Below are 17,435 nucleotides of genomic sequence, written 5' to 3' on the forward strand. Positions count from 1 at the left end.
CTCTGCAATTTACTTTTCCTCCCTCTCACTTGTCAGTAGACTCCTTTGGGTAGCATGTAAACTGATCCCTCAGGGAGCTAATAGTCTCTCAAGACCTACTTTTAGCATTTAATGATGAGTTTAAATGGAAGGGGTGTTTGGACAGAGGATGGGCTTAATAAATGGAGAAAGAGTATTTTTTTTTTGTTTTGTTATAATTTAAATTGCAAGTTTTTTTGTATTCACTACATACTCATTATAATATACCATCAATGTTTTATACCTTCTTTTTCCACCAATGAGCAGGACAGCATCACCCTGCAATTTTTTTGTTTCCTCCATTGTTTACACTGGTAGAGCAGTGTAAACAGCTAAGCTTTCAGCTCTGGTAAAAAAAGAGGAGCTGTGATTGGTTGCTGTGGGCAGTTTACACCAATCTATATTTTACACCCATTGATAAAGTTGGGCCACAGTGGGGCTTTCATATTTACAATTTTATTATTATGACACAAAACAATGTTTAATTGGCTTCATAAAACCTTCATAAAACCTCCTAGAATTAGGTAGCTTTATTGCATATGTAACCCAATGCATGTTAATGATAACTATATGCTTCTTACTATCTGTTTTTTTAAACATGTGTGCTATTTTTTATTTTTCACATTGCCTGCTATCCCGCCCAGATGGCACTTTTGTCTGCAAGATGGTAATGGATGGAGGGATATGTTATGAGACATGTCATTTAGCCTCCTCCGCCACAAATCTGCTAATTCCCTGAGTGCAGTATATTCCTATGTAGGAGGCTGAATGACATGTCTGGTCACATGCAGCCACCTTATCGACAGGAGAACCATCTGTGCGGAACATGTCATTCAGACGATTTCTTACAGTTCTGTCAAAAACATTAGCCAATTTACTAATACTTTCTAACAGTTAGACAGTACTAACTCCAATATACACAAATGTACTTGTAGTTTGTTATAATGTAACAGCGCATTCTGGAATCCAGGAAGTTGCCCAGTGTCTGCTGTGTGTTCCTTAAAGGACAACTCTGTCCAAAATGTATTTTTTAACCCCTAGACGACCCAGGGCGACCGTGTACATCCTGGCGTCGCTAAGGGAGTTCAGAGCGGGCCGCTCTGAACTACCGCGGTCCCAGGTGCCACAAGGATGAAAAAAACGAAAATGCAAAAATTTAAATTGGCCTGGTCCTCTAAGGGTTATTATATTATTACATAAGCAAAGTTAGACAAATTCCTAATGTACACTTATTATGGGAAATGCACATATAGTGCTATTTCCTTCAATTTAGTAGATCAGGCAGGCTTCAATTTCTCTAAAAAAAAAAAAAAAAAGTGGTCATATATAGAAATTACATGTAAAAAAAATTTTTTTTTTTTACATGTAATTTCTACATGTACTGCGCCCCCTGCTGGAAGCTTCAGGTATAGACCAGGTCGTGATGTCACATTTTTTTTTGAGAAATTGAAGACTGCCTGATCTACTAAATTGAGGGAAATAGCACTATATGTGCATTTCCCCATAATTAGTGTATATTAGGAATTTGTCTAACTTTGCTTATGTAATAACATATTAAAAATACATTTTGGCTAGAGTTGTCCTTTAACCAATGAAGTGTCCTGAGCTTTCCCCAACCCCCTCCCTCACCTCTGCTCTTTAGTGACAGCTGTAGCAGTCCCAATTTATACAAAGTGCTATCCAGGAGATTGCTAAATATGCATACAGCAAAAAAGAAGGAATTGAGGGATGGAGATTTTTAAAGTAAATTGCAAATCTGTATAACTTTCTGGCAATGGTTGACTTGAAAAAAAAATCATTTGTAGCCAGAGTACCTCTTAGGGTATGTGCGCTCCACGGAATTCCCGGTGGACCAGACGCCGTGGATTCTGCAGCTCGCGCCACGATCATGGCCTAGCGCATCTCTGCTGGACCCATAGGCTTCATTCTATGGTTTGGCAGATTCCGCCTTCCGCCCAAAGAATGAGCGGGTTCATTCTTTGGTCAGACGGCGCAATCTGCCAAACCATAGGATGAAGCCTATGAAAACAAGTGGAGATGCGCGAGCCTGCAAGTCGAGGCACCCTGCGGAATCCACAGCGGTAGATCTGCCGGGATTCTGTAGTGTGCACATACCCTATAAAGGGATTATCCAGGGATTGGCCATCTTTGTCCAAGAATAGCACCACTGCATCCAGGATTATCTGCACATGAGCTACCGGTTTTAGTAACCCCCCCTCTCCAAAGGTATGTTATTAGAAAGTTGTAGAACATTTAATGGACTGTCGGCAATGATATCCTTTAGTTACTTCTCTCCACCCACAGTGACAACCTCTTTCATCCACAGATTGTCAATGGGTATTTTGTGCACTACTTTGCTCCTAGTAATCTTGAAAGGGTCCCCAAGAATGTGGTGTTTGTTATTGACTGCAGTGCATCTATGAAAGGTCGCAAGATAAAACAGGTACTGTAAGGTCAATATATACATACCTATCCTGTACTGATTCTACACAGAATGTGTTACAATCTGAATCTATTTTATTTAAAAATGTAAAACATTACAATATCAATAACAATTAAAAAATAAAACAACAATAATAATACAAATAACATATATGTGTACAATGTATATGCATTAGTCCATAAAGTTCATATAAGTCATCATCATAACATAACAAAGCATATATGGTACAATACCAGTACCATACCAATGCTCTGTTTAATATGGGAATAATATTGTCACCGTTCTCAGGATCATTGGGGGTACCAGAAGCTGGATTCCTACCAATCAACTTGTACTCTATCTTACATGAATAATAATAATAACACCCCACACCCCCAGAAAAGTTACCTAGAAATTTTTACATATACAGATTGCAGATTGTAGAACTGTTCTGTGAGTTATATGGCAAATATGAAACCAGTGTGGATCTGTCTGCAGACATATGAGGCCTTCATGAAAATTCTCTCAGATCTCCCTGAGGAAGACCACTTTGGAATTTTGAAGTTTAGCAGCAATGTAGTGAAATGGAACAGTGATCTAATGAAAGCTACGCCCGTCAATATCCAAAGTGCAAAGGAATTTGTAAGCAATATCAAGGCCCAAGGAGGTGAGCTACATGGCTGACATTATTTCTTATTGGTGCGATCACAATCTATCAATTTCAAGTGAAACTGTGTATTCAGCTTGTCGTATGGAAAACAAAAAATTGTGAGCATTGTGTTAAAAATTGTGACTTTTGTTTAGACTGCCCCCCCAGCTTCTTTATGTATAATCCAACTTTTTTTTTTGCTTGGGTATGGCACATTGTTGTGCTCTCTAAGGCACACATATTCAGTAGTTTTTCAGGACCGTATATGATGTCTGCAGTCGTCCGCAATAAAAAAATTCATCCGTATTGCATCCATATTGCATTTCTAATCCATACTTTTTGTGGATCAGCAAAGAAGGGGAAGGTAATAGTTAAATAAGTGGTTTAAAATCATTAATCATCTGTAATTTTTACGGATTTACGGATGTTATGGACATTTCATCTGCAAAAATTACGGATGTGCAAAAATTTTGGACCTTCCCTTAGACTTTTATGGGACAATCTGTGTCGCAATTATAGTCCATACTGGAGCTTGTTAGTAATTTTTGTGGATCCTTAAAATGCAGATTTCAGATCTGTAAACAGATCTGTGTGAACAGCCCAATAGAAATCAACGGTCTCTAAATTTGACTGTAATTGTGGATCTACAAATACAGACAAACCGATGAAACCTGTGCAGGGATTGGAGTAAACTGCTTATACTGCTTTACTAGTGAGCTGGAATTTGTTCCTGTGTGACCAATGATAAGGAATAATCACAAGGAATCCATCTATACTCCATCTATACAGTACATGTATATACAGGACCCCCTACTCCAACTATACAGTACATGTATATACAGGACCCCCTACTCCATCTATACAGTACATGTATATACAGGGCCCCCTACTCCATCTATACAGTACATGTATATACAGGACCTCCTACTCCATCTATACAGTACATGTATATACAGGACCCCCTACTCCATCTATACAGTACATGTATATACAGGACCCACTACTCCATCTATACTGTACATGTATACAGGACCCCCTACTCCATCTATACAGTACATGTATATACAGGACCCCCTACTCCATCTATACAGTACATGTATATACAGGGCACAACAGGTATACCAAACTGTGACTGGGTAACACTGCTACACCAGACCTGACCAATACCGCCATACTGTGACTGGATAACACCATCATATCAGACCTGCCCAATACCGCCATACTGTGACTGGATAACACCTCCATACCACACCTGACCAATACCGCCATACTGTGACTGGGTAACACCGCCACACCAGACCTGACCAATGCCGCCATACTGTGACTGGATAACACTGCCACACCAGACCTGACCAATACCGCTATACTGTGCTGGATAACACTGCCATACCAGACCTGACCAATACCGCCATACTGTGCTGGATAACACTGTCATACTAGACCTGACCAATACCGCCATACTGTGACTGGATAACACTGCCATACCAGACCTGACCAATACCGGCAAACTGTGACTGGGTAACACCGCCACACCACACCTGACCAATACCGCAATACTGTGACTGGATAACACTGCCACACCAGACCTGACCAATACCGCTATACTGTGCTGGATAACACTGCCATACCAGACCTGACCAATACCGCCATACTGTGACTGGATAACACTGCCATACCAGACCTGACCAATACCGCCATACTGTGCTGGATAACACTGTCATACTAGACCTGACCAATACCGCCATACTGTGACTGGATAACACTGCCATACCAGACCTGACCAATACCGGCAAACTGTGACTGGGTAACACCGCCACACCACACCTGACCAATACCGCAATACTGTGACTGGATAACACTGCCACACCAGACCTGACCAATACCGCTATACTGTGCTGGATAACACTGCCATACCAGACCTGACCAATACCGCCATACTGTGCTGGATAACACTGTCATACCAGACCTGACCAATACCGCCATACTGTGACTGGATAACACTGCCATACCAGACCTGACCAATACCGGCAAACTGTGACTGGGTAACACCGCCACACCAGTCCTGACCAATACCACCATACTGTGACTGGATAACACCGCCACACCAGATCTGACCAATACCGCCATACTGTGACTGGATAACACCCCCATACCAGACATGACCAATACCGACACACTGTGACTGAGTAACACTGCCATACGGGTAAATACAACCCTGCAGGTATACAGGACACTACAGGTATACAGGACCCCAAAACTATACACTACAAGTGCACGGGACCTCCACAAAACTATATACTACAGTTATACAGGACCCCAAACTTTACACTACAGGTATACAGGACCCCAAAACTATATACTACAGGTATACAGGACCTCCACCAACTATATACTTCAGGTATACAGGACCTCCACCAACTATATACTACAGGTATACAGGACCCCAAACTATACACTACAGGTATACAGGACCCCAAAACTATACACTACAGGTATACAGGAACTCCACCAACTATATATTACAGGTATATAGGACCCCAAACTATACACTACAGGTATACAGGACCTCAAAACCATACACTACAGGTATACAGGACCTACATCAACTCTATAATACAGGTATACAGCACCTTCACCAACTCTATACTACAAGTATACAGGACCCCAAATATACTACAGGTATACAGGAACTCCACCAGCTATATACTACAGGTATATAGGACCCCAAACTATACACTACAGGTATACAGGACCTCCACCAACTCTATACTATAGTTATACAGGACCTTCAAACTATTTACTACAGGTATATAGGACCCCCGAACTATATACTACAGGTATACAACACCTCCACCAATTATACACTACAGGTATCCAGGACCCTCAAACTATAAACTACAGGTATACAAGACCTCCACCAACTATACATTACAGATATACAGCACCAACTATATACTACAGATATACAGGACCCCCAAACTATACAGTACAGGTATACAGGACCTTCACCAACTGTACACTGCAGGTATACAGGACCTCCCTCAACTATACACTATAGGTATACAGCCCCCCCCAACTATGCACTACAGATATGCAAGACCCCTAAAAACTATACATTATGGGTATACAGAACCCCTCCAACTATGCACTACAGGTATACACTAATTCCACTGATTAACTCAGATGAAACAATACCTTTAGCTTGGCCTCCTGGGCACCTTAGAACAAATCTAATTAACATACTGACACTTTATACCCGGGCAGCGCCGGGTACATTTTCTAGTTTTATAATATAGCTAGGAAAATTAGAAAACAACATTACCATTCTTGACAAATTATGTTTAACATAGAAACTTGATTTCAACAATGGGTAATTTTCTAATGACCTTTGACATGTTCTCCCGGTGGTATTATTATTATTATTATTATGTTTTTGAGTAGATGCTTTACTGGGACATAACACCTATTGAAATCAATAGTTCTCTGTTCTGAATAATGAGAGCCTGGAACACTGTCCGTTGCCTTGCTATGTGTGGTTTGTGCTCGACCAGTCACTTGCTAGATGGTACGCGTAGTAGTGTGTCGCCACTACTGAGGTGGTTGGTCGGCGGAGTATAGCTTAGCCAGATGGTAGGTTGTCGGGACGCCAGTGCTGAATCAGAAAACAGGTATAGAGCACACCTACTTTTAGTTTTTGAGGCTGGCTATATCCTTTCCCCAATGGTCGGTGACCTGCCAGGTTGTGATGGGTCTCTTGGACGCTTATCACAGTGGTCCGGAGTGGAGATGTGACCCACCCGGAATGTCGGTACCGCCACCCACAGAAAGGGGAGATGACCCTCGAGAGTCCAGATAGAATAAATAAACTTCCTTTTTACTTAAGAATCGTCTGTGATACAAGGGAGCAGTATGATACAATATGGACTTGACTAGATCTGTTCCGAGAACTGTGAGGTAGAAGCGGAATAGCAGTGCTGGCTTGGTTGCGTGCTTACAAGAGTAGAGAGAGTTGAGAACAATAGAGAAAAGTAGATTGTGAACGTTCAAAGTAGTCGAGAGGAGTCTGTTTTGAGAGTCCCAACCCAATTTAGTACTGTGCTTTGCCGGAACTGTAGAAGAAGTAGAAGAAGGATTATTGAGAATAGAAGAATACTTGTGTTTCAACCTTTGTTTTCGTTGTACCACCTGTTGCCCTACAGTGTCTGGTGACCCGTCCTACTAGGGTGACACAAGCCCCAGCCCTAGTTACCTGAGTTGAGCGAAGTGTCCGAGGGCGTCCCGGTGTCACCTGCATTGCGAGTACGTAGGCTCTTGGCTACTTTTCTCTATATGGATCAGTTCCTCTGCTGTAGGGTACTGTCCTGCACTTTTAGAGATGTTTACAGCGTGGTTTGGGGTGATCCCGGCCTTGTCCTCTCTGTTAGGTGTTTACCACTGCATAGTAAGAAAAAGAGTTGCTTCAAAGAAGAAAGTGTCTCCAATATATCTGTCTACTACCACACTCTAGACTATACTACACTGGACTTGGTAGGGAGACCTGTCAGAGCCAGGGCCCAGTTGGACTAAGCAGGGACCATCTTTGTCTTGCGTCCTCTTTCTACAGAAACTTAGACTGACTAACCGTGTAACTATACTTCTTCTCCCCATGTGACAACTTCCTACAGGGTGTATAACAGCTCCTGTGAGTGGTGGAGAAGAGAGTGCAAAGAGAAAGAAAGATAGAAATAGGCAGAAGGAAAGAGCAGTTCTCATTGATGGTGCAGATCCTAAACAAAACAGTAACCCTTGATTCACTACAGCTGTGCAATGTACACACATAGATATACATAATACTGACATCTAGTGGCAAAACTTATACATGATTTCATTACCACTTTTTAAGTTACAGGCTTTTGTGAGGGGTGTTCAACCCCTTTAAGCCACCTCTTAGTTATATGTCTGCCCCACTGTTTCACCACTACACAGTGCCCTTTGGTGGGCTAATCTGGAGGGAAGGTGAAGGGGTGGGGGTACCAGTTTGTTTACAGTAAAATGATGGCTGATAACACCATCTTTCCCCCTAATTCCTACTGGTGTTAGTTTTTACTTAATATATTTCTTTGTTGTAGGAACTGATATAAATTCAGCCTTATTATCTGCTATTAAGATGTTGAAAGATGCACAAGAAGCTGAAATATTACCAGAAATCAGCGCTTCATCTATAATATTCCTTTCTGATGGGGACCCTACATATGGTATGTAAATCTGGGATAACACTGGGATTAGGGATGGATATTTAAGGGTTAATAATTATAGTCATCAAAAGTAAAAATGATGTTCAAAAAGATATGTGTTGATTGGATAGTGATGTAATCACTAATATGGTTCACATTTGGGGTGCTGCAACACCATTACTTATATATGAAGAACAGTAACAGCACGTCCCAGCTAGCAATCAAATTTTGTTTGCTTCATTAGAGTCTATGGAGTCAACAAGTTGGATGTCCCTGTCACTTGGGAATTGGAACACTACCCCCCCCCACACACACCCCCTAAGCGGGTCTTAGGAGTGAGACCTTATGGAATCAGTATCTTTTGAGATCTGTTTAAGGACATGTCATAATGACAGGACTGCTAAAAGACTGGCATGTGAACCACAATATATACATATTTACATTGTCCAATGCACTACATGACTGAAATCTATGACAGCTATGAGCTGGCATAGATTTTAACCCAAATTTCTTGTGTAAATTATAGGAAATCTGCCAAGCTGTCAGTAAGCCTTATTCAGCTGATAGCATGACATAAAGTCTATAAAATACAAATTTCTGCACACAATTACCCTCTTAGTGTTTTAAAGTGTCACTGTCGTTAAATTTATTTGCAGAAATCAATAGTAAAGGCGATTTTAAGAAACTTTGTAATTGGGTTTATTAGCCGAGAAATGAATTTTTATCATGATCTTGTCTTCATGGTTTTCCTATAAAGAGAGGAAAATGAGGCACCAAAACAGGACAACAAAGAGTTAATTTACAGCAGCATCAGGGGCTGTCTCCTCTGACAGTCACCACTGATCTCTCTGACCTCTGAATAGCTCCCCCGTTGTGTAATCCTTTGTTCTCTGCTCTCTGCTAATCTCCCTCCTCCCCTCTCTATAGAACAGACAGGGTTGTGTCTAGAGATGAGCGAACCGGGTTCGGGTTTGAGTCGATCCGAACCCGAACGTTCGGCATTTGATTAGCCGAGGCTGCTGAACTTGGATAAAGCTCTAAGGTTGTCTAGAAAACATGAATACAGCCAATGACTATATCCATGTTTTCCACATAGCCTTAGGACTTTATCCAAGTTCAGCAGCCACCGCTAATCAAATGCCGAGGTTCGCTCATCTCTAGTGGTGTCTGATGCAACAAGTCACAATTTCCTGATATTTTGCAGTGAATGGAAAAGAGGAGGGGGGACCTGGGAAAAGTCTTTTTGAATGCAGATAATGGTATATTTGCCTTATAAACCCAATTACAAAGTTTATTAAAATCGCCTGGACTATTAATTTCTGCAAAAAAATAAAAATAAAAAAAATAAAAAAATACGACAGTGACTCTTTAAGGATAAAGATAAAAGAAAACAAGGGCATAGGCGCCTCGTGTATTACCACGGAAGAATGGAACAAAACAGGGGGATAGGTTCTTACCTTTTTTTCCGTTGTTTGATGGAAAGGCTTATTGGACATATACAGGGCTGCAGGCTGAATATACCCAAGATGGGATACTCCCACAAGGGGGCCCATATGTAAGGCACCAAAAATAAAAAATAAAAAAAAGTAAAGGTACTTGCTAGCACTGCCCTCCAGATGTCCACTAATCAAAGAGTTGTGATATGAATAATATTTATTTGAAACAAGCACAGAGTTTACACTTTGTGTATACTGTTCTGAGGAAGGGAGGTGTACTCCTGAAATGCAGAAACTCTGCGCTTGTTTCAAATAAATGTTATTTAGATTACAACTCTTTGATTAGTGGACATCTGTGGGGCAGCGCTGACTTTGGCAAATACCTTTACTTTTTTTTTTTTTGGTCTCTTAACGATTAACTATAAACGATCGCAAATGAGATAGTTAACCTGAAATCGTTCACCATATTACACAGAACGATGGTCGTTAGTTACGATCATTACTACGATCGTTACTATGATCGTTCATTCCTTCTGATCCCAGCAAAACAATGAACAATGTGCAATCACACTGAACGATTACTGTAAAAATGCGGAACTTGAGCGAACGAACGTGGAATTACAGCGAATTATTAGCGAACGATTAACGATAATTTTAGGTTCAGATCTAAATCAACAATTTTTCGATCGTTGCCTGCAATTACACAGAACGATTATCGTTTAAATTCAAACGATATAGCTATTTTTCGCACGATAATCGCCCCGTGTAATAGTCCCTTAGTGTTTTGTCCCCTTAGAGTTCCCGAATTCCTATATCTGCCTCCGTTTTGTGCATTTCATTGACATTTGCCTCATTTTAAAGGTGAAACTAACATTCATACAATAATGAAGAATGTGAAGCAAGCTGCTGATGGTGTGACAACATTGTACAGTTTGGGATTTGGTGCAGATGTAGATTATAATTTCTTAGAGAAAATGTCCCTAGAAAATGGTGGTCTGGCAAGACGAATATATTTGGATTCCGACTCAGCTTTACAATTGCAGGTGACTTTATACTTATAGTTTATACTTAATAAGTATTATGTATCCAATATCCAGTGTCCAATCTTGAGACTGCCAGTCCTTCACAGTGACCAGCTATAACAACACTGGCTGGACCACCCAAGGCGACAATACCACCAGGCAGTGGCGGATTAAATGTACCCTGGGCCCCGGGCTGTCAACCCAACCTGGGCCCCCTCCCGGTCAATCTGCCCAAATTATAATCCGCTACTGACCCCCCCCCCGCTGTCCCCAATAAACACTGCCTGCCTCCCCTCCCTGCTGGCCCCAATAAACATAATGTTTGGTCCCTTGCTGCTACCCCCAGTAAGCATTGTCCACCCCACCTCCACTGCCCCCAACAAACATATTGCCACCTGGTTTCCTGCTGTTGCCCCCCCCCCTCCCCCCCCCCTCCCCCCCAGGTCACAGCAGCACAGAGGTTGTCAGGAGAGGAGAGGACTGATCTTATAGGGGAGGTCACAGGGTCACAGCAGCACAGAGGATGTCAGGAGAAGAGGATGCTAATCCTATAGGAGAGGTCCCAGCAGCACAGAGGATGTCAGGAGAGGAGGGTGCTGATATTATAGGAGAGTTCCCAGCAGCACAGAGGATGTCAGGAGAGGAGGGTGCTAATCCTATAGGAGAGGTCCCAGCAGCACAGAGGATGTCAGGAGAGGAGGGTGCTAATCTTATAGGAGAGGTCCCAGCAGCACAGAGGATGTCAGGAGAGGAGGGTGCTGATCTATAGGAGAGGTCACAGTGTCCCAGCAGCACAGAGGATGTCAGGAGAGGAGGGTGCTGATCTATAGGGGAGGTCACAGCAGCACAGAGGATGTCAGGAGAGGAGGGGGCTGATCTATAGGAGAGGTCCGAGCAGCACAGAGGATGTCAGGAGAGGAGGGCGCTGATCTTATAGGGGAGGTCACAGGGTCACAGCAGCACAGATGATGTCAGGAGAGGAGGGTGCTGATCTATAGGGGAGGTTACAGCAGCACAGAGGATGTCAGCTGGCCCCCTCTTCCCCCCTTATAGATGGTCCCCCTCTTCCCTCCCCCCCCTTATAGATGGTCCCCCTCTTCCCTCTCCCCCCCTTATAGATAGTCCCCCTCATTGCTGGCCCCCTCTTCCCTCTCCCCCCCTTATAGATGGTGCCCCTCTTCCCTCTCCCCCCCTTATAGATGGTCCCCCTCTTCCCTCTTCCCCCCCTTATAGATGGTCCCCCTCTTCCCTCTCCCCCCCTTTATAGATGGTCCCCCTCATTGTTGGCCCCCTCTTCCCTCTCCCCCCTTAAAGATGGTCCCCCTCATTGCTGCCCCCCCTTATAGATGGTCCCCCTCATTGCTGCCCTCCCTTTATAGATGGTCTCCCTCATTGCTGCCCCCCCTTATAGATGGCCCCCCTCATTGCTGCCCCCCCCTTTATAGATGGTCCCCCTCATTGCTGCCCCCCCTTTATAGATGGTCCCCCTCATTGCTGCCCCCCCTTATAGATGGTCCCCCTCATTGCTGCCCCCCTTTATAGATGGTCCCCCTCATTGCTGCCCCCCCTTTATAGATGGTCCCCCTCATTGCTGCCCCCCCTTTATAGATGGTCCCCCGCATTGCTTCCCCCCCTTATAGATGGTCCCCCTCATTGCTGCCCCCCCTTTATAGATGGTCCCCCTCATTGCTGCCCCCCCTTTATAGATGGTCCCCCTCATTGTTGCCCCCCCTTTATAGATGGTCCCCCTCATTGCTGCCCCCCCTTATAGATGGTCCCCCTCATTGCTGCCCCCCCCCATAGCTGCCCAACCCCCCTTATAGATGGTCCCCCTCATTGCTGCCCCCCCTTATAGATGGTCCCCCTCATTGCTGCCCCCCCTTATAGATGGTCCCCCTCATTGCTGCCCCCCTTTATAGATGGTCCCCCTCATTGCTGCCCCCCTTTATAGATGGTCCCCCTCATTGCTGCCCCCCCCCCCCACAGATAACACACAACAAAAAAACAACAACACAACAGTACTCACCTGCCATCTGTTCCCCCGTCGAGCCTCCTGGTCTGTCCCCGTCTGATGCGTGGCTGCCGGGGGTGTCCCGTCCTATCCCCGGCAGCTCGCGCATCAGAGAGCTCCCCGTGTGCCGGAAGTCATAGCCACAGGCGCACGGGGAGCTCACTGATGCGCGCACTGCCGGGGATAGGACGGGACACCTCCGGCAGCCGCGCATCAGCCGGGGGACAGATGGACTCTTGTGGCCGCAAGCAAAATAATGCTTGCGGTCACAAGAGAGTCACCCGCAGTAGCGGATTATAATGTGAGCGGCGTGGCATGGGCCCCCCGGAGCCTCGGGCCTCGGGCCCCGGGCGGCCGCCCAAACCGCCTATATTATAATCCGCCACTGCCACCAGGCCATAACATCAAGACCATCCCTAAGTGCATTACGACCAACAGAGACAAGGCTGGTGGGAGCTCATCGGTGGTAATTTTGCACTCCATGCACTTTATATAAATGCATACACAGACAGTGACTGGATAACTGGCCCAGCATGGCTGGACTATTATACTATATATTACTTCTTGTATCACCCCTACTTCCTCTTAGATTGTAAACACTTGTGGTTAGGCCCCTTGATTAGTTTATTGCTCTGTAAAGTCTGATTTGGTCTGTACCCTCCGTGTTGTGTAGTACTGTGGAATATGTGAGTGCTATAAAAAAACCATTAACATTAAAATTAGAGCCACAGAATTACCTGATGTAGTCACTTTAGTAAAAAGTTATCCGACCCCTCCACTTTTGGCAGGATAGGTCGACTTGATGTATCAATGCTTCCTGGGGGGGTAGGGGGCAAAAAATCATTATGGCCTGGGGGGGAATTAAAAAAGACACCTGCTCACCTGTCCCACGCTAAAACTCATCACTGGGCTCCCATATCCTGCTAGGTGTTTTCTCCCCCCGTCTCCAGGAACTCCATGACCCGGGTTGAATGTCATAAGCGGATGGGATTTAGCTTGTTCAGCTAGTCATTGACTGCAGAGGTGTCCCGCCACAGTCACTGGCTGAGCGAGGCATCCGTGAGGGTGTTCCCCCACCCCTAGCCTGGAATAATTTTTTTGCCCTGCGCCGCCTCATTCAGGAAAATTGAGCACCAGAAAATCATATTGTGCTATGTAAATTAAGTTGATAATAATAGGAGCTACCAATATAGGTTACTCAGAATAGTTTATATCATGATAAATATTAATAGATATTTTATAGCTTTTTATGTTTTTTCCTGCAGGATTTCTACAAAGAAGTGGCAAACCCTGTCCTCCTGGACGTCACCCTGCAATACCCCAATTTACCTGTCAATGGTTTAACCCAGAACAGCTTCAAATATTATTACCAAGGCTCTGAAATAGTTGTGGCTGGACAGATAGACAGTAACAGCATAGACACACTGATCGCTGAGGTTGCAGCACAAGGCGTAAGTACAGCCGATGGAGGTAACCTCTGCCGAGTCTCTCTTTTTTTTTTTTTTTTTTTTTTAAATCTAGCCCATATGTTATAAGTTCATGGTGAAGGCAGCACATGAGGTACATTCTCATAAATATATATGTTATGTATTCCTGTTTATCTAGATGACCGATCCTTTTTCCATGAGAGTGGAGACTGGTATAAAAGAGGATGCAGAGGTGGGGACGGAACAGAAATACATATTTGGAGACTTTACAGAGAGATTGTGGGCATATCTGACCATAAATCAACTAATGACCAAGAGGTAAGATCGGACAGATGGTGCATTACTAGCGAGCATGGACTCCAGAAATATGGCCGTCACCTGGAAAAGAGTTGACCTACGTAAACTTAAATGGGCACATGTAGGGCTTAAATTGGGTTATTATAAGACCACTACATATTATTCATCCACAGGATAGGTTATAAGTAGAGATGAGCGAACCAGGTTCGGGTTCGAGTCGATCCGAACCCGAACGATCGGCATTTGATTAGCTGGGGCTGCTGAACTTGGATAAAGCGCTAAGGTTGTCTGGAAAACATGGATACAGCTAATGACTATCCATGATTTCCACATAGCCATAGGGCTTTATCCAACTTCAGCAGCAGCTACTCAAATGCCGAAAGTTCGGGTTCGGATCGTCTCGAGCATGCTTGAGGTTCACTCATCTCTTTTTTTTTTAATTTTTATTTTATTTTATTTATTTATAAAGTATCATAATAACAATAAAACAACGCTGGGCATATATCATTCCAATACATCCAGCAATTCACAAACAGTCTTTATCTAAATCAAAATCCCTCCCACGCCTCCCCACCCAACCCCCCACCCCCACCCAGGAAGAAAGAGAGAGAGAAGAAGAGGAAAGAAGGAAAAAAAAAAAAAAAAGGGACACTGTTCATTTCATTTCCCGGGACCGATTATCCAGCCAGGGGCCCCATAAACCATAGTGCCTTTTCATGACCTTACGTGAAGAAAAGGAGGTCCGGTATTCCTCATACCTCTGGACCCTTTCCACCAAGCCCCTCCACTCCTCTATTGATGGAGCCCTTTCGCTGCACCACCTCCTAGCTATCACAACCTTAGCCAATAGAGTTAATTTATTTACCAAGGAGCCAGTGTTCCCGTCATTCTTATAGCCACCCAACAAAAAGCTGGGGGCTTCCAGATCTAACTTAGTACCCACCATCCCAATAATCTGTTGTTTAACCGATCTCCAATAATTCTGAATCTCCGAACACTCCCACAGAAGATGAAAAAAATCCGTCTCCTCCAGAGCATTTGGGACACCGAGAATCAGAACGACATTTCCTCTTATATCCGGTGATAAATAAAGTATATACAGAATCTTAAGTTGTATCAATCTGTGGGCGGGATTAAAAGATGCATACCAAACATTTCCCATAACCACCGCCCAAAGATCATCAGACACAATACCAATTCTTAATTCCCACTTTTCCCTCGCTTTACCTAAAGCCCCACCACCTATTTCTCTAATTAGCATCTTATAAACTACCGATAAACACTTCTTATTTCCTATTACAGAGCCTAAATACTCAAAAAATTTATGTGACTGTGTATGCCAAATATTCAGCATGGAATTAAAGGCATGCCTCAATTGAACATACCGGAAGAAATGTGAATCCATAAGTGCAAACTTGTGCTTCAATACATCAAATGACAAAATTTCACCATTATCCACTTTTTGTGAAATAAATTTGATACCTTTAACTGTCCAGAAGTGATAATCACACATTTTCCCAAATTCCACCAAGTGGGAGTTGCCCCACAAGGGAGAAAATACAAAAGACCCCTTAATATTATAAATCTTCCTTATAGCTTTCCACACCCTACAGTATAAATCCATATGTGATAGCATTTTTTTACCTCCAAACCAAGCCTCTAAACCCATAAAGATATCATCATATAATCCATTCGTGTTACTTAAAGAGGTTCACTCATCTCTAGTTATAAGTATCCAATTAGTGCAGGTCTGACCACTGGGACCTCCACCGATCATGAGAATGGGGGTCTCTTTTCCCCTGTGTAAATAGAGAACCAGTCCATTCACTCACTATGGGAAGGTAGCCCATCCCTGTATCTCTACCATTTATATGTTGAGTGTTATTGGAACTCATTCCTGATCTCCACTTCATTCCACTCACACATGTGGGGGATGCCCCGGACCCCTATTATTAGTGTGGGTCCCAGTGGTTGCCTCCCCCCCCCACCAATCAGGTGTATAAGTTTTCTACCTGTGGATAGGCTATAAATTGTAACATTGGGAAACACCCTTTCACTCAAACTGTATCCTAAGATGTGGAAGAATTTTAAGACTGTCTTAAACAGCTGTTTAGGGTCCTTGTGCCCTAAATTGCTCTATTAGGCCCTGTGCACACAGAGCAAAAGAGGCAAAATTGTCCGCCCCTCCGTGTCATAACAGGCTCGCGCGCCGCATCTCTCGGCGCTAAAGAATGAACATGTTTATTCTTTAGTGTGGAGAGAGGAGCTACGAGAGCTTCCCATAGACTGTCATTATGACACGGAGGCTGGCGGCAATTCAGACGCTTTTGCTCCGTGTGCACGAAGCCATAGGGTGACTCAGGCTAGAAATTATTGTGTTGCCAATTGGTTACAGTTTTTCCCTTAACCCCTTAACGACATCGGGCGTAAACTTACGCCCTCGCGCCCTGGTACTTGGCGCATCAGGGCGTAAATTTACGCCCGATGTTTCCCCGATCGCTGCGTGTTCGCACACAGCGATCGGGGAAGATGGCCTGCTATAAATCATAGCAGGCCATCATAGCTTCTCTGCACGGGGGGTGGTTAACACCCCCCGTGCTTACGATCGCCGCTATAGGCTGATCAATTCAGATCAGCCAATAGCGGCGATCGGAACCTTTCCGGGTCATCGGTGACTCGATGACCCGGAAAAAAATGGCGGTCGGTGCTGACCGAGGACGGCACCGACCGCCATTACTGTAAAAAGTAATGGTGGTCACCGTGCCACCGGCCCGATCGCCGTGAACGGCCGCCCGGCCGTTCACGGCGATCGAGCCGGTGGCACGGCGATCAAAGTCCCACAAAATAATAAATACCTGCCCTGGACCCCTCAGCTAGGTAGCGGAGGGGTCCAGAGCAGGTATTTGTACATTACTCACCTGTCCCGGGCTCCTGATCGGC

At 44.1% G+C, this 17,435-nt stretch overlaps 1 protein-coding gene across 2 annotated transcripts in view; it reads left to right on the forward strand.

Moving 5' to 3' along the window:
* LOC138788591 (inter-alpha-trypsin inhibitor heavy chain H3-like) overlaps positions 1–17,435 on the forward strand; it is a 36,238-nt gene that overhangs the window by 5,052 nt on the left and 13,751 nt on the right. For both annotated transcript variants that reach the window (XM_069966622.1, XM_069966623.1), the window contains exons 7-12: positions 2,345–2,461; positions 2,939–3,107; positions 8,198–8,323; positions 10,600–10,781; positions 14,037–14,222; positions 14,377–14,516. In XM_069966622.1, coding sequence (XP_069822723.1) covers positions 2,345–2,461; positions 2,939–3,107; positions 8,198–8,323; positions 10,600–10,781; positions 14,037–14,222; positions 14,377–14,516 — 920 coding nt within the window. The remainder of the gene's footprint in view (positions 1–2,344; positions 2,462–2,938; positions 3,108–8,197; positions 8,324–10,599; positions 10,782–14,036; positions 14,223–14,376; positions 14,517–17,435) is intronic.

Source organism: Dendropsophus ebraccatus, chromosome 4 (genome assembly GCF_027789765.1).
Source record: "Dendropsophus ebraccatus isolate aDenEbr1 chromosome 4, aDenEbr1.pat, whole genome shotgun sequence".
Classification (NCBI taxonomy): Eukaryota; Metazoa; Chordata; class Amphibia; order Anura; family Hylidae; genus Dendropsophus; species Dendropsophus ebraccatus.